The sequence below is a fragment of the Vulpes lagopus genome, chromosome 1 (assembly GCF_018345385.1).
Source record: "Vulpes lagopus strain Blue_001 chromosome 1, ASM1834538v1, whole genome shotgun sequence".
Lineage (NCBI taxonomy): Eukaryota > Metazoa > Chordata > Mammalia > Carnivora > Canidae > Vulpes > Vulpes lagopus.
In genome coordinates this window covers 115,956,197-115,973,873 of record NC_054824.1, presented here as the reverse complement: position 1 = coordinate 115,973,873, position 17,677 = coordinate 115,956,197, and the positions used below count along the sequence as shown (strand labels likewise).

Sequence of the window (17,677 nt, the reverse complement as noted above, 5' to 3'; positions counted from 1 at the left end):
TTTGGCTTTTTCATGACATCCTGTGGCGGCCTGCTGAAACACTTCAGGAGATAACAGATTGTTCCCTTTTACAAATATGCCTTTACTTAAATGCTCCATGCCTTTCAGAGCATACGCGGACTCCCTTCGTACATTGATAGCATGTATTAATTTGTTTTGTGGGAAAGCATCTTGTCCTATTTTTACATGCTGTAATACTTGGCCAAATTTTCTATAAATATTACCTGCATCGGGATTAACCTTTCTAATTTTGCAGATTTGGTCATCCAATTCAACAATGTAAATGGTTTGACAGCCTTTGTTATTACGTCCTGTAAAAGGCAATGAATAATGAGCTCCCAGGGTGTCACTGGGGGTTATTCACACTTGCTAATGATTAACCACCCATGGCTCCTGGACCGCAGAGCCAGACTTGAAGGCCCCAAAAACAACTCCAAACTCCTATTTGGATCCCTGCTTACTTTTTATATAGGATCTTCAGAATCTCCTCTAACTCAAACCAGAAGAAAACCTCAATGTCCAATATGTGGGGATTCGTACACAAATTATGCCCACAGTTGCAAGGGATTATTATTTAATTATTAAAAGTGATGACGGGAGACCTACCTTGCAAGAAATGTTAAAAGAAGTTCTTAAGAGAAAAGGAAAACAATATAGGTCAGAAACTCAGACCTACATAAAGGAAGAGCACAGAGGAAGGAGTAAATGAAGGTAAAATAAAAGACTGATGTAGGCCAGTCTATGATTGGGTACTTGCCTCCCTCACTCCATCACACCGCTCTCTCTTCCCTCGGGCTTGTACCAAAAAGTACAAGGTGAAAAAAAGCAAAAGCCCCCTTATCATGCATCCTATTCCCTGCCTTTTCTTCTTCCCAAAGTAGCCATTGTGGATCCTTCCTTGAGTTAATAATTCCTTGTGTTTCATTCCAAAAAAATACAGGCATAAAATATTTTATACAAAAGGGATAATTGTTCTGTACCTTGCTTTAAAAAGCTTTGTCAATATATTATTAATCTTTTTGAAGCAGCTCAGTCTAATTTACTTTTTCCTGTTGTAATGACCGCCACATTAGGTTTTCATGTCGTTGTTTTTTTTTTTTTTTTAATTTGGATTCCTTTTTTCTTTCTTTCTTTCTTTTTTTTTTTTTTGGTGAACTGCCTATCTACAGACTTTGCCCAACTTCTTGAAAACAGTGCTCCTTTCCTATGGTCTGTATGAGTTCTTCATAAATTAGCTAAGTTGATCTTATGCCTGACATATGCTGCAAATATATTTTTCCCATTTTCTTTGCTTTTGGAAAACTTATGGTATTTTTTCCTCAAATATAAGGTATTTATTTATTTATTTATTTATTTATTTATTTATTTATTTATGAAAGCCAGAGAGAGAGAGGCAGAGACACAGGCAGAGGGAGAAGCAGGCTCCATGCAGGGAGCCTGAGGTGGGACTCGATCCAGGGTCTCCAGGATCACGCCCTGGGCTGAAGGCAGGTGCTAAACCGCTGAGCAACCCAGGCTGCCCTATAAGGTCTTTTTGAAAGCAAAATGTGTATAAATGTGCATATCTTTTGTTTCTTGATTTTATGTCCTGATAGGGGAGGACTTTCTAACTCCAAGATCGTATTTATATCCTCTTCCATAACAGGTTGTGTCAATCTTGGCTCTACTGGCATTGTGGGCAAGGTAAGTTTTGTTGTGGTCTGTGCTGGGCATGATAGAACATTTAGCAGCATCCCTGGCCTCTATCCACTAGATGCCAGTAGCATCCCCTCCTCTCCAGTTACGCTCACCAAAAATGTTTCCAGACATTGTTAAATGTCCTCTGGGAGGAAAAATTGCCATATACATTGTGCCTGGAGAACCACTGTTCTAGAACACGCGTAGGTGACTTTTTAATGACTTTAACATTTTAATCTTTATTTTGTTTATTTTAAAATTTATTTTAATTTTTTTTAAAGATTTTATTTTTATGTAATCTCCACACCCAACATCAGGCTTGAAGGCACAATGCCAAGATCAAGAGTCACATGCTCTATTGACTGAGCCAGTCAGGCACCCCAACATCTTAATCTTTGATTCAGGTCAATTTTATTTTTGTTAAAGAAGTAAGACTGAGATCCAGCTTTATTTGTAACTAAAAGTAGTCTATTGTCCCAATTCAATTCATCCCTGATTTGAAAGGACACCTTTGCCAAAATCTAAATCTCCATATATATTCTAATGTATCTCATTGTTCTTTGTTTTTTCTTTTTCTCGGTACAAAACTTCATTCAGTACATTTTAATGATTATCAACCTCTAAATACACTTTAGGGGCACCTGGCTGGCTCAGTCAGTGGAGTGTGAGACCCTTGACTCAAGATTTTAAGTTTGAGCCTCATTTTGGGTGTAGAGATTACTTAAAAATAATATCTTTAAAAATATATACTTTAATACTTGAAGGGGCTTCCCCTGCCCTCTTTCATCCCCAACTCTTCTCTTTCAGAATTTCCTGCCTGTGAGCTGTTTAATTTTGATGAACTGTGGCAACTTTTAAAAATCCTGTTGGTATTTTAATGGAAATTGCTTTAAAGATTGATTTGGGGAAAATAAACATCTTTATGCCTTCACTACTGAATCTTGCTAGAAAGAATAAATTATATCTTTTATTTTACTTAAGTCTTCCTTTATGTCCCTCCGTAGGGTTTTAAAGTTTCCTTCATAAAACTTGCACATATTTCTTGTTAAATTTATTCCTAGATATTTCATCATTTTATTGCTATTATAAATGCGTCCTCCACTGCATTGGGAAGAGGTAATGGTGATAAATGGAAACACGCGAATGAATTAACCCTTTGAAAGAGGAGAAAGGGAATAACTTAAAAATGGGTATGATATTCTGAAAGTCTTATCCTTACTGCGTAAATATGGCTGCTTATTCTATATGACACATATTTTTTAAAAACAGACATGTCACCTCCCTGCAGTCATTATTGGTTCGCCTTACCTTGTTCCCTAAATGTTAATTCACTCTTTTTAGTTCTTTGTCAGATGAGCAAAAGCAGATTGTTTCTTACTCTTCTAAAAAAAAAAAAAAAAAAAAAAAAAGAAGACAAAAGAACATAAAAACAACAAATACATTAGAATATTTGACACAAGTCACGAATTGGGTAAAAGTAGAATTAAGGAGCAGCTCCGGTGGCTCAGTGGTTTAGTGCCGGCTTCAGCCCAGGGCCTGATCCTGGAAACCCAGGATCGAGTCCCACATCGGGTTCCCTGCATGGAGGCTACTTCTCCCTCTGCCTGTGTCCCTGCCTCTCTCCTTCTGTCTCTGTGTCTCTCATGAATAAATAAATAATATCTTAAAAAAAAAAGAAGAATTAAGGATTGCCAATAAATACATTAAAATGTGCTCATCTTCTCAAACAAAGAAATGTGAACCTTACAAAAATTAGGTGCCATGTATTTGCCCAGGGGATTGACAAATATGAAATTGGTTGTTAATATGCGGAATTAACAAGGGCATAAAGAGGTTTTCTCATATACTCTTAGTGCGATTTTAAATAAGTAAGATGATCTAGAGGGCCATTGGACAATATCTTTGAAAATTCTGAACACCACTACCTGTGACTCAGCCAGTCTGCTTCCCTGGGACTCCTGCAAATACCAAGCCCGCAAAAATCTGTATGCATGCTGACATTCGGCTCAGACTCACTAGTTTACAATCAGGAGGAGCTCCTTCAATTTAGATGGTGAACCCCTTTTCTCTCAAATGTTAAGTATTTCAAATATAATTGGACTATCCTTTTGTGTTCAGTTACAAACTAGAAACTATTTGAATACTCATCACTAAACAAAGTGTTACATAAGTGAAAAAAGCAAATTGCATAATCATTATTGTTTGGATCATTGACTAGGGATCAGAGGGACAGGGCAAATTATTTAACTTCCTCGGACTCCTACAACTTCATTTGTCAGATGGGGTAATATCAAGGAATACTTCTTTGGGTTGTTTTCAGAAATAAATAAGACTAAAAAAGTGGAGTGTTTGCATGCTGTCTGGCATGCTATAGTCAACAAAGGATTGTATTCTTCTTATTAATGACTCTTACAGTCTCCCTTTCTTTTTTCTTTCTTCCTGCTTTGTTTCTTTCTTTCTTTTTTTTTTTAAAGTAAGCTCTTTGTGGAGCTTGAACTCAGCACCCTGAGATCAGGAGTCCTATGGTCTACCGACTGAGCAAACAGATACATCCTCTTACAGTCTCATTTTCATGCATTATTTTGTTTAATAAATATTTATTTGGTATCTATGATGTGTGAGGCATTGTGCTAAGTGCATGAAAATTTAATAATGAGCATACATTTTAGTTGGGGAATCAGGGACGCCTGGGTGGCTCAGTGGTTGAGTGTCTGCCTTCAGCTCAGGGAGTGATCCCGAGGCCCCGAGATCGAGTCCTACATCGGGCTCCTTGCAGGGAGCCTGCTTCTCCCTCTGCCTGTGTCTCTGCCTCTCTCTCTCTAGGTCTCTCATGAATAAATGAAATCTTAAAAAAAAAAAAAAAGTAGGGGAGTCAAAGGAAAATAAACAAGTTAATAGTCAAATAAAAAACAGCAAAATAATTTTAAAATGTGGCTATGGAAGAAATAAAGAAAGGGTTGAGCTAGATCTGTGGTTCTCAACCAGAGGTAATCCCTGCCTCCCCCTGCCGCTATTTCCACCCTCTCTGGAGGACATCTGGCAATGTCTAGGGATGTTTTCATTTGTCACAACTTGCGAGGGAGGGTAATACTGGCAAGTACTGGTTAGCAGCCAAGGATGCTACTGAACAACGTACAGGACAGCCCCGGCAACAAAGAATTAGCTAGGGCCACAGGTTAACAGGGCTGTGGTTGAGAAACTCTGAGCAAGATGGTGGCAGTGGGGGGCTGGGGGGCTGGATACCTGAATTCAGGTCAGGCGGTCAGAGACTTCTCTGAGGGGACATTTAGGCCACATTTTGACTGGCGAAAAAGTGCCAGGCTTGGGCCTATTCCTGGTGGAGGAGACCTGAAAACAACAAATAACAATGAAAAATTCCTTACTTTAGTGTGTAGTATACATATGCCCCTGTGGAGAGTGAGGGGGCAATTAAAGGATCTTTTATGTTTCACAGTGTATGGCTATCTTATTGAATTTTGGAGAACAGCCCCCCCCCCTTTTTTTAAATTTAAAAATGGGGAAGGGGAGGAGTACAAAAAGCAGGCAGATTGGAAGACAGACTCTTGTAAAACTATCGTAGATTTCAGAGAGGAGGGAGATCTTAGAGCACCCCCCACCTGTTTAGGAGGCCCCAGTGCATCATCTGTGGTGAGTCTCCACTCTTCACCACCTTCCACATCCAATGGACCTCTCCCCAAAGAATAACAATGATCACCTGATGTAAAGCCAAATATCTATGTCCAATACTTGGTTTCCTACCTTTTAGTTTTGTTAGATTTGGTCTGTTATTTATCTCGACTTTTAAGGGGAGAAAATAAGCCACCTTACAGTGTGTGTATGAGGTAATTTAAACAACTGTTTCATAAACCGGAAAGCATAATATAGACATATGCTGTTGAGAATAGAAGGGGAAAGGCTGTGCTCACCTAATGATCTTTCTGCTCTGTTCCCTTGATTCCAAACCCCTTCTAGGTAAAGAGCAATGAGGACTGGACTACAGAGGGGAAAAGCCTGGGAAAGAAAGCACAGGCCAGGAGGAAAGTGATTACAAACAAAAGTAGTAGCACCAGTTACATTATTCATGCAACTAAGAGGAGGAGAGTAATCCTGATGGGGTGGATAAAATCTCCACAAGACCGTGGTTGCAGTCCAGACCCCTGGAAAGACAATGGCCAGCTTCTCCTCAAGCAGCCCAAGACCTCTGACCTGAGATGGGAAAAGATGATTGTGGAATCCTTGTGCAGGGTTTGGAGCCCGGCAGTCTGCATATTTTATAAAAGTATCTGCTCCCCAGAGACTAGAAGCAAAAGGGATCCAGCGACCTTGTGAGTCATCCTTCTTGCTGGAGGGAAATCATGCTTAATCAATGGTTGTCCAGTAGATGAATGAAATAAATACATTCTCTAATCACTTGAGAGACCTAGTATGTATGTATGTATGTATGTATATAGTGTGTGTATATATATATATATATATATAACTGTACGCATCAACACACTTTCCTGGCTTATTTGCCTTTGAGTTCCTTGTTGGGTTTTTGCCTTTGAAGGGTTTGCAGGCTCTGAAGAGTAAACTTAACTTACACAACTCTGTGTCTTTTCTTGGCCTTGAGGCAGCTTCAAAAGATGACACCAAATGGAACTATGTGTGCCTGGAGGGAAAAAAATAAATAATGGTGAAAATATTTATCAGCCTCCTTCTCCAGCACCAAGCACCTTCTCACCTTTACTCCCATATCCTTCCAACTTAACATTCATCTGAATTCAGCAAGTAATAGGTGGCAAAAGCGAATCGGTATCATCATTTCTTTCAGCCCTGGAAAGAAAACTCAAAAGTCACTGGATCAGTTTAATAGGCCCTGCCTGAGACATGAAGGGACTGACAGAGCCAGAACTAAAACTTGTTTTTCCACCTTGAGAAAAGCAAATAAACAAAAAATATCCTAAGCCATTGCTGGTTTTTCGAGCCCACTCTTTTTGGTTGTTTTTCTTCCCAGTGTTATGCAGACTCCAGGCACTTTCTTCCCAGAATGCAACAACAACCCAAAGCTCCAAACAAGTTTGGGACCGGCCTTGGGCGGGGGTGGGGGTGGGGGTGGGGTGGGGGTGGGGGTGAGGGGTGGGGTGGGGGTGGGGTGGGGTAGCTACTGGAAAGGCCATCACGCTGAACGGTGCCTGTGTTCCTCTTTGGAGCATCTATCTCATCAGATTTAATAACAGCTCGGATAGGATTCGCTCGCTCGAGCAAAAGGTGAGCCCTGGCCGGATCAAGCCGGCCCTCCGGCCAGAGGGTTTAAAGTTGGACTTCTTTTCCTCCTCGCAATTTGAAAGAAGCTTTTAATTCCCCCCCGCCCCTCCTCCTTCCCCCGTAAAGTTTGTTTTCTAGCTGTAAAGTCGCTTCGACTCTCGGTTTCCATCCCGGTTGCCTGAGAATCGCGGTAATTAGCCAAGTCCTCTTAGACGAAGAAAAAGATACCTTTGTGCACCCAATGAGAGCCACCGCGTGGCCAAGGATAACCACGCAGAAGGAAGCGTTTGGGGGTCGGGCTTAGCCGCCCGGGAGGCGTGCAGGGCCGAGCGGCTCCGAGAGCCGCTTTCGAAGTTAGCAAACAAAGCGTCTCCCCAGTAACCGCCCGGGGCCAGACGGGGCTCCTGCCACTCAGACCTCGGAGCCGCAGCGTCAGCCGGCCCCCGGCTCCTCCTCCCTGCGTCTCTCCTCCCCCCTCCCTCCTCCCAGTTCCCCAACGGATTCGAGCCACCAATCCCAGCAACAAACAAGCCTTCAAATGCGAGAACGCCGCGGCCCTGCAACGGGCGGCCCCCCCTCCCCGCCCCACATCTGTCCGGCGCTCGGGCGCAGCAGCTGATTCATCTCCAGCCAGGCCCGGGGAAGGAACTTCGCTCCAGCAAGTTGCAGGGGAGCTTCCCGGCTGGTGGTTTCCCCCAGGACCGTGTTGCCCCCTCCTTTGCCGTTTTAGATGTGTGCTCCCTTAGGTGCCGAGCAGTCGGCGAACCACAGAAGAAGAAAAAGTCGGAAGGTTGCAGCCTTCTTAGAATGACGCCTTTTTCCTTGTTTATTCATTTTAGGTCCTGTAATTGGTAAAACCACCCAAGCTTTGTAAACTCTAACCCTAATTCACTCTCGAGGCGGGGGTGTCTTTTTTTTTTTTTTTTAGGGCGGCGAGTGGGTGGGAGGCTGGCTTTAGTTTTCGCTGTAATCCTAAAACAGAGGCTCCAAAGTCTAGTTAGTCATCGTTTGGCTGCCTGAGTCCTCCTCGGGTTTAACCTTATTTCCACGGAGCTTTTCCTGCCGGCTTCTCCATCGAGGTTGCAAAACAAAAACAGCACAGAGCCGAAACTGGAGGCAGACTCGGGCGCTGACGTCTCTGCTAGGCTTATTTACGGTTTGGCTCTTTTTTTTTTTTTTTAAGTGATGGGGAAAGTCTTACAGTGACATGCGACAGTTCGTTTACTTCAAAACAACGAGACACACACGAGAAAACTGGACCTGGCGGGGAGGGCGGGGAGGAGGCAGGCGCTTCTTGAAATCCGCCAAACGGCGTCTGGTCTTTTACACGGGTGCTCATCAAGGACCTCCTGCTGGAGCCCCAACTCTCAACCAAAATAAACCAACAGGAACATGTGTTTACTCAATGGCCAGTTTCTGTTTGAAATACGCGAGGGGGAGAAGGGGTCCCTTAACTAAGTCCTAAAAGTAGACTGTTTACCGAAACAGTGGAGCAGCCCCCCCCCCGTGTGGTCGCCCCCTTTCCTTGAGGGCGGCAGCTGCCTGGGTCCGCGGCGACGGGGGGGGAGGGGGCGGGGGCTTCGGGCCGAGTGTTTGCAGCGGGGCGGGCGCGCGCCCGGGCAGTCCCCACGCTGAGACTTTTAAAGAGCATGTGAGCATGACAAGTGTCTGTCCGCAACGTGTTAGATTTTGAAACTGCCTTGCAATCCAGCCCGGAACTCGCAGCTCTAGCCCGGGGTAACAGACACTTGCCTGGGGTGTCTGTGTCTCGCTCTCCTCCCCCACCCACCGCCGTCGCCGCTGGAGGAAGAGCCCCGGGGGAGCAGGGTGCGCCGCGCCGCGCCCGCGTGTCAATGGCAGCCGCGCATTCTGGAAGAAGTTGGTTCTTGTCCCGAATACTTTTCCTGCGGTGCCCCGCCCCTTGAATCAGAAGCAGCTGTCTTCTCCTGCGGCTAGAGCCGGGACGGTGGAGTTTGGGGCAGCTGTCAAAAAACGAGAGGGGAGCCTTTTCTTCCCTGGGGTGGAGGAGGGGGCGGCCTTTTTCCATCTGTTGCAATTTCCTAACCAAACGCACCCTCGCCAGCCCGAGGAAGAAAGGCCCAAAGGAGAAACCCGGGCGCTCGGCTGCTGTCGCCGCCGCCGAGCGAGGGATGCGGGCGGCGTGCGCGCGGCAAGGAGGAAGGCTCGAGTTTCTGGGCTCCGCCGCCCCCACGAGGGACGGGTGACAGCGGCCAGGGAGGCGCGGAGAGCGGCCGCGCGGCCGGAGCGCTCGGTGCCGTCCTCCCGGCCTGGAAGGGGCGGGGGAGGGGCGGAGGAGCGGCGGGGCGGGAGGGGGACGGGGCGGGCGGCTGGGGGCGGAGGCAGGACCTCCTGTACCTTCCCTCTTCGCCTCTCTCACTCTGACAGCGCCGAGGTACGCCGAGCAGGAGCGGGGAACAAAGGAGAGGGGAGGGGAGCGAGTTGGGCGAGGGAGAGCCCCCAGCCGGCTGCCAGAAGATCCCGGCCGGAGGAAGCCCAAGTGTCACTTGGATCCCGCCCGGGGAGCGGGCGCCTGGCATCCGAGCGCCTGGATTAGCAATAACGGCTGGAGCGCGTCCTACAAGTTACGGGAGAGTCGGCGGGGAAGGAGGACAATCGCGTGCCCCCTTCGCCCCCGGTCCTGGCCCCTCGAGACCCCAGCATCGCCTCGCGCTGGAAGGGGAGCTCCAGAATGAAGAGCAAGAAAGGTAAGCCGCCGTGGGCTGGGCCCGCCGTGGGCGCGGGTCCCGGGTCCCGGGTCCCGGGTCCGGGGAAACGTGCTCGCCGCGCCCCGCCGGGCTTGGGGCGAGAGGGACTTGGTGGACTTTCCAGCCCCGGGGCTCTCGGGCAGGAACCGCGGCCGTTTCTCTTTGTTGGGGCTGCGTCTGCAATGGCAGTTGCCGTTTTCCTCCTAGACACAACACGAGGGGCTGTTGTGGGGAGACGGGCCTCTCCACGCTGCTGGCACGTTGTCAAGAAACACGCTCAGCGCCTTGTTTGTGCGCCTCCAAGTTTCATTGTCTCCGCCGACACCCCCACGCTCCGCGGGGCGGCCGCGTGGCTTCTAGCTGGTCCTCGCGGGCCGAGATGGGGGCCGGGGTCGGCGGGCGGGGGGAGACCCCCACCCCGATTCTCCGGGCCGGGACCCGGGGCGGCCGGGACTGCGGAGCGGAGGCGCCTTTGTCTGAAAGTTGGGCTCCTGGGCCCCCACTCCCTCCCCCGCAGCTGGGCCCGGGCACCCTCCTCACCGGGGATGGGGTGTTTTCACGGTCGAAGGAATGCAGCTCGGGCCCCCACACCGCCCTGGGGCGTCGGTGGCCTTGCAAAGTTAAGACTTTTAGAAACTCCCAGCCTCAAAGTTTTCCCACGATGAATTTGGGGCGAGATGAAGAGTTAGGACGGAGGGCGAGCCGCTTACCGCGGCGTGGAGCCCGAATGAGTCCAAGTGTGACAAGCAGGCTTGGTTGTAAGTGCACAGAGCGAGTCTGTCATTGTTTCCACGAAGCGTCCTGGACGCGTTACAACTAAAACTTGCCGTCAGTCTGGTTTAAAAACAAAATACACAGAGAGGGAGAAACCAACAACAAGAAACCCACCCCCACGAAAGGCCAAAAAAAAAAAAAAAAAAGTTAACTCCCTTTTGAAGTTAAAACTTTTGAGTCCCTGGCTGGGAGGTACCCCGAACGTTCCGTGGCAAGCCAGAGTTGGCTTTTCTGTTGTGATTTATGTGGAGTGGTTCAAAACAGAAGTTAATCGCTCGGGGAAGGCAGCGCGGGGGCGGCTGGGGGGGGGGGGGGGAGCTGCTGCGCATGCCCAGGAGCGTCCGGAGTTTTTGTAACTCCACATTCTTTCAGACTCCTCCAGCCCTTGCCGTTAGGAGCCCAATATTGTTAGTGGGGCAGCCTTCTCCCCGAGGGGGTCCCTTCGGCCACGTTTTTCACCTTGGAGTTCTGTTCCCTTTCATTCTGGGCTGGTGGCTTCTCTGGCGGGGCTTCTCAGCCCGTGCCTCCCCAGCGAAAGTAAAATGAAAACGTCAAGACCGGGGGCACTCATCGGAGTCGGTGGGAGGACTCCGTGAGCATGTGAGGGCTTAGAGGCTCGGCTACGCAACGGGGCTGGGGAGGAACGCGAGCGCGGAGCGCCCGGGGTGGCGCCTGCAAGGCCGCGTCCCCTGCACCGGGGTCTGGATCCGTGGTGGAAGGCGTCCTCCCCGTCCTGGCGCTGCTGACGGCGTCCAGTTGGGGTTTTGTTTTTGCAGAGTGGTTCTTAGGAGCCGCAAGCAAAGCTGCGTTTCCGCCGGGGGCGGGCTCCCCCCATTGTCTGGGCTGCGCCGGGCAAGGTGTTGATCAAGCCCGGCTGGTCTTCCCCCGCAGCCCCCGGGGGCGCTCCCCCGCTCTCTTCGTCTCCCCCCGCCCCGCCTCCAGCGCCCCCGGTCCTTCCCCGGAGCCCCCCGCCCCCGGGTGCCTCCCGCTCTCTCTTCATCCCTCTCACCCGGGGAACGAGGCTGGGACCCGCCGGCCGCGGGGTGGGGACATTCGGGGTCAGCGGCCCCGGGCGCGCGAGGTCCTGCTACCGAGCGCCGACTCCTGGAAACAATGAAAGGTGACGTGTAGGAAGGGAAACTTTGCGACTGGTTCAGAGCCTGTGCGGGGGAGCCGAGACTGCTGAGATTGCCCGGCTTCTTTCCCTTTTTAGGTTTTCCCGGCAAATACTATTGAGGGTGGGCAGACCCCCGAGATTCACGGCCCCGTTTCTCGTTTCTCCTTGTAATCTGAAACTCCCGAAGTCCTCGGGAGGTGCCGCTGGAGGGGCGAGCTCGGTGCAGGCTCAGGAACTCGCAAGAACAAAAGCTCCCCGGCCGTGCTCCCGCCCGGGCGCCTCCCTCCCCGCCGTGCTCCCGCCCGGGCGCCTCCCTCCCCGCCGTGCTCCCGCCCGGGCGCCTCCCTCCCCGCCGTGCTCCCGCCCGGGCGGCTGCCTCCCCGCCGCTTCCCCGAAACCACCTGGGAGCGGGCCCGCGTTCCGGGTCGGCTCAGCGCAGGAGCCGGGAGGAGCTCTGCCCAGCCGGGCTTGTGGAGTTGGACTGTTTGCCTAATAAGTCTGTGAAAATCTTTTCAAGTTTCCTTGAAAACAAAAGCACTCGAGGGCCCGGGATTTGGTAAGCGTGGTTTGTGATCATAGTTGTCTGGCCTCGAGAAAGCGGAGGATAATCAAAAAGATCCCACCCCACAAGTGGCTTTTAGACCAGCAAAGAAGATTCAGGGAGGAAAATCCCCGACGTCTTCTTTGCCCCTAGTTTCTGACAATTTGCAATTCTTGCTTGAGAACTGCTCGACGGCCGGGTCCAGCCAAGTGCACCTTGGAGTCTGTGCCTGGGATGTTGACCACGGCTCCCGGGGCATCTCCGGAGATACTCTAATCAGGAGACTTGTTAGGCCAGGTTTCCTTTTTCCTGATGGTCTACTTCAGCTTTTCCTTCGATTATTCCTATTTCTAGATCCTTTTCCAGGCTCTTCTAAAAGTCCCAACTTCACAGCCACGGCCTCTGGCCTTCCCTCGCCACCCCCAACCCCAGTTCCTATCAGGAAAAGATTGATTTTTAGAACCGTGGGATCCCCAGGCCATCTTGTGGCTTTCTAAACATTTCCTTGTATGTGGATGGAGTAAAAGAGCCTTGTGATCCCCTCCCCCACCACCACCACATTTTTTTTTTTTTTTTCCCTTTTAAGTGTAAGAGCAGGACCTTTGGAAACAAGTGGTAACCGGGAAACTTTTCAAAAGCTCTGTTACAATAGGAAATGAGTAACGTGGAAAAGTCTTTTTGTTTTTCCGAGCTGAGCCACAATCCGGAGGGAGAGTTTTAATGAAAACAGTCCTGACAGCAGCAAACGTGGTTTGCTGCAGTGAAATATCAGCTGGTGTGGCCAAGGAACTTCAAGTCTTAACTTCCTGTTGCTTCAGCTTTTGTGCACATATTGGAAATATTTGTTAAGAGGTCCAGAGGCCTGGCATTCATTTATTTAAATGGACTGAGAACAGAGTGAAGTCGCACTGCACTTTGGTGTTGCTTAACTGAAACCGACTTTTGTGTGTGGCTAACCTATTTTGAGAGCTCAGGCTTCTTGTCAAACTAAGCAAGCAGATCAAAGGGCAGGCTTCGGGGGTTTTTTGTTTGTTTGTTTGTTTGTCTCAAACTCTTTGTTATTATCAACTTACAGTTGGGAATTCACTGTGCATGAGGAAATTTTCACACTTCTCTAGTTGAAAGAGGGGGAGGGGGATTATAGCCTGGAGAAGAATGTCTGGGTTTTCAGGCGTTGAAGAGTTTAAACAAATTGCTGTATTCAAATTTGCCTTAGTCATTCAATTACTTGACACATTTTAAAAAGTTCTTTATTTATCAAAGTAAATGTAAAACAGGAACTCATTTATAATTTCTGAAGGCATTTTATTAATAGCTCTTTACTCAAATTTCCACAGAGGTTTTAAAAGTTTCTCATCTTTTCTATGGTGAAAGCACTTTCAGTTTTAAGTGCGCCTCTTTTTATAAAGACTTTTTTTTTTTTTTTTTTTTGTAAGCAGTTTAATGCAATCTTCGGGGAAGGGAATATCAAATATACAACAGTTAAAACTTAGGATTCTTGTGCGGTTTATTGATGGGTACTTGTTAAGCCTTGAGCTAAAGTGAATTTGCAAGATCATCCTACTCTTTTGTTAGAACTTGCTTTACTTTGTCTTTGGAAAGTTCTGCCTTTTCTGTGGACACTCCCTCCGGCACTGCCCCCTGCAGTCCAAAACTAAAAATGTGTTCCTAAGTAAAGTCCTGCTCAATTGAACTAGCTCATCAACAAATCTTGGGATGAGGAGCTTTTTGAGTGTTAAAAAAAATTTTAATGGATCAAATGGTTTATTACTATGTAGAATATTCTGGTTTTTTTCGAGGTAAGCCACTGAATTGCATCAACAAAGCTAAGAATGCATACCTTTCAGTTTCTTGTTATTTTAATTTTTGTTATAGAAATACTGGCATTTTCAAGCATGCCATAATTTGTAATTCATTTACGATTTTAAAATTCGAGATTGTTTTCAAAATAGAGAATATATTTGTTTAGTCATTCAGGGTTGCCAGTTGTCCTTTTGAAAGGGGGAAGGGTTTATAGCATTTGTAATTTAAATGTTTTAAAGTTCAGAATTCTATTTTAAATGTTAAAAGGGCCTAGTCTGAATTTTTGTTGACCTCAGTCTATTATATGTGATGTAGATATTCCCTATGGCTGTGAATTCTTAAAATTTCTGGTGGGATTAAAGTACTTACAGACAAAAGAGTTTCCTCTGGGGGTGCAAATTCAGTTTTCTTTGTCATGTAATAATTTAAGACTGAACTCTACTTCTTGGTATCTAGTATTCTAGGTTCTGATTAAACTGCCAGTTGAAATTTATAGAAATTTAAAAATTTATTCAGTACCAGCATCTTTTGACCTCTGAATTAAGTACTAAGAGTAGAAAGATATTTTTGTGTAATGAAACTGAAAAAACTTCAGTGGTTGTATTTAGTAAAAAATGACCAGTGCTGTCCATTAAAAGTAGGTGTCTAGTTTTGAATAAATGTATGAATGAAAAAAATGACCAAGGAGTTGGCAGGAAAATTTGACCTGTATTTTACCTTTAGAATAGTGACTGGGCTTAGGGCACCTGGGTGGCTCAGTCGGTTTAAGCGTCCGACTCTTGATCTTAGCTCTGGTCTTGATCTCAGGGTGGTGAGTTCTAACCTCTTGTAAGTGGGCCTTGACCCTACTTTAAAAGAAAAAGAATATTAACTGGGTTAAGTGTGGACTCTGCCCTTTTATTTCAAACCTTCAAGGGAAGAAGGAAGAGTAGCATTTAAAATGTACCTTAGGACACTTGGGTTGTCTTTCCTAAGCTAGCAATGACCTCAAAGAGAAGGTTGTTAGATATATTCCATCTGCTCTAGCACCTTTACTATTTCACATGTGACAGACGATTCACTTTGGGTACAGCTGTGTCTCTTCTGGTGCACTAGACTTTTCCGAGCATCACTCAAAAGGAATGTGAGAAGTTAAATTCTACAGGAAAGTGGGTATGAAAGGGCTTCTGACACTTGGTTGAGAATCTATAATGTGCTACTAGTCAGATTACCCTAGAGAATTTGACAGGAGCTCTGATACTTAAAGAGAGAACTGTGGTCCTTCGCTTGGCTTTCAGGAGTTAAGACAATATGGTTATACACTGAATGGTCAGAAGAGATAAGCTTTGCAGTAGGTGCTCCCCTGATAAAAGTGGTTGACGGCCGGCCTTTGTCCTTTCCTAGGTGTCGTTGCAGCATCAGGCAGTGAGACAGAGGATGATGACAACATGGACATCCCCCTGGACCTCTCCTCCTCTGCTGGTGCAGGCAAGAGACGGCGAAGGGGCAACCTGCCCAAGGAATCTGTTCAGATTCTCCGCGATTGGCTGTATGAGCACCGATACAATGCCTATCCCTCAGAGCAAGAGAAAGCATTACTGTCCCAGCAAACACACCTGTCTACACTACAGGTAAAGGAAGAAGAACTTGAGGTGTATGCACGTGCGTTGTTTCCTTTGCTTCCCAAAGTCATTTTATTGCATTCCTGTAATATCAGATCATTAGATGCCTCCCCACTCAAAAAAAAAAAAAAAGAGTATTTTTCTCTTGTAAATTTTATAGTACTAAAAGTTAATAACTGGCTATTTAGAGAAACAGAAACACTTGACAGTCATCTGTCAAATAGCATTTCCTTTCAGGCCTAAGAGAGCCTTTTTTAATGCACCAAACATAAAGAGGAGGTTAAATCTTCCTCTATTGCCCAGGAAACTGGTTTGATATTTAAACAAGGACAGACTTCAGTGAGGTAATTCTTGTTATGTCTGTTGACACAGTCATTTGAACTGGGAAAAATCAGTAACTGGGAGGAGTGGCCCTATTCATCCAGGAAAAGTTTTCCTGTAGTTGATTAACTTGAATGCTGGGGCAGTAGGTAATAGGTTAATACGGGAGCATTAAAGGGTAAACTCCCCTCCCTAAAATCATTTTCAGACATTTGAGAATTTTTATCCTTTTCTTCCCCATGAAAAGGCTTAAGGATGATGAGCTAAAAAGGGGGAATTTGTATTAGAAGAGTAGGAGGTTTATGGCAGGAAATAGCTCTTTCTTGGCTGAGCTCAAATACCTTGAAATAACTTTGGAAGTTCCGAGAAGCCTTTTCAAGCCTTCTTTAATGCAAAGAGAGAGATCAATTAGGCATCCCACGGTAGGTTCTCAGAATGGGTTTGCTGGGTTTGCTGAGCGTTAAAACATTACCCATCTGATTTCAGGTCTGTAACTGGTTCATCAACGCGCGCCGCAGGCTCCTCCCAGACATGCTGAGAAAGGATGGCAAAGATCCAAATCAGTTCACAATTTCCCGCCGTGGGGCCAAGATTTCTGAAGCGAGCTCTGTGGAGTCAGCAATGGGCATCAAAAACTTCATACCAGCTCTAGAGGAGAGCCCATTTCATTCCTGTACAGCTGGACCAAACCCAGCCCTCGGGAGGCCACTGTCCCCGAAGCCGTCATCCCCAGGATCTATATTGGCTCGTCCATCAGTGATTTGTCATACCACTGTGACTGCATTGAAAGACATGCCTTTCTCTCTCTGCCAGCCAGTTGGTGTGGGACAAAACACAGATATACAGCAGATAGCAACCAGCAGCTTTACAGACACCTCCCTCATGTACCCAGAGGACACATGTAAATCCGGACCAAGTACAAATCCACAGAGTGGTCTTTTCAACACTCCTCCCCCTACTCCACCGGACCTCAACCAGGATTTTAGTGGATTTCAGCTTCTAGTGGATGTTGCACTCAAAAGGGCTGCAGAAATGGAGCTTCAGGCTAAACTAACAGCTTAACCCATTTTCAAGAAGAAAAGTTTTCACAAATGTTATGATTGCCGGGGTGATGGCAAGAGACAAACTGCATTATTTTATATATTTTTTTATTAATATTTGCACATGGGATTGCTAAAGTGAAGCTTCCTGTTACTGAGATGTCTTCAATGGAATACAGTCATTCCAAGAACTATAAACTCAAAGCTACTGTAGAAACAGAGGGTTTTCTTTTTTAAATGTTTCTTGGTAGATTATTCATAATGTGAGATGGTTCCCAAGATCATGTGATTTTTTTTTTTTCTCTCTCTCTCCCCTTCCCTTTTTTTTTTTTTGTTGGTGTTTTTTTTTTCCAGACTGTGCAATACTTAGAGAACGTATAGCATCTTCTCATTCCCATGTGGAACAGGATGCCCACATACTGTCTAATAAATTTTCAATTTTTTTCAAATAAGTATGAATCTAGTTGATTGATGCCTTTTTTTCATGACATAATAAAGTATTTTCTTTAAAATTTACTGTAATGCAGAGTATTTTGTTGAGGGAGGCACTTCTTAAAAATGAGTAGGAATATAGCACTGAATGAGCAGGAAGTTGGGGGTAGGGTGGAGTGTGAGTTAGGGGGGTGTCACTAGCTCTTTGAAGAACCGTGGACAACAAGCCAGTACGTATAAACAGGATGTGTGATATTTACTCTTGATAGGAGGCATAAGCAGGCCCTTAAATCTTAACTTAAAACTGCATGACAAATTGAAATGAATCATTCCATCAGTGTTTAGCTAACCACTAAAACCCTTGGTGATCTGTCCTGCATATTTTAAGACCTGGCCAG

The 17,677-nt window shown here is 46.6% G+C and overlaps 1 protein-coding gene across 1 annotated transcript; it reads left to right on the top strand.

Moving 5' to 3' along the window:
* The first annotated feature begins 9,245 nt into the window (after positions 1-9,245).
* Positions 9,246-17,359, top strand: TGIF1 (TGFB induced factor homeobox 1). Its single transcript, XM_041724914.1, has 3 exons — positions 9,246-9,650; positions 15,269-15,495; positions 16,294-17,359. The coding sequence occupies exons 1-3, from the start codon at positions 9,635-9,637 to the stop codon at positions 16,867-16,869; spliced, it is 819 nt and encodes a 272-aa protein (XP_041580848.1). The 5' UTR covers positions 9,246-9,634; the 3' UTR covers positions 16,870-17,359.
* Positions 17,360-17,677: the final 318 nt, after the last annotated feature.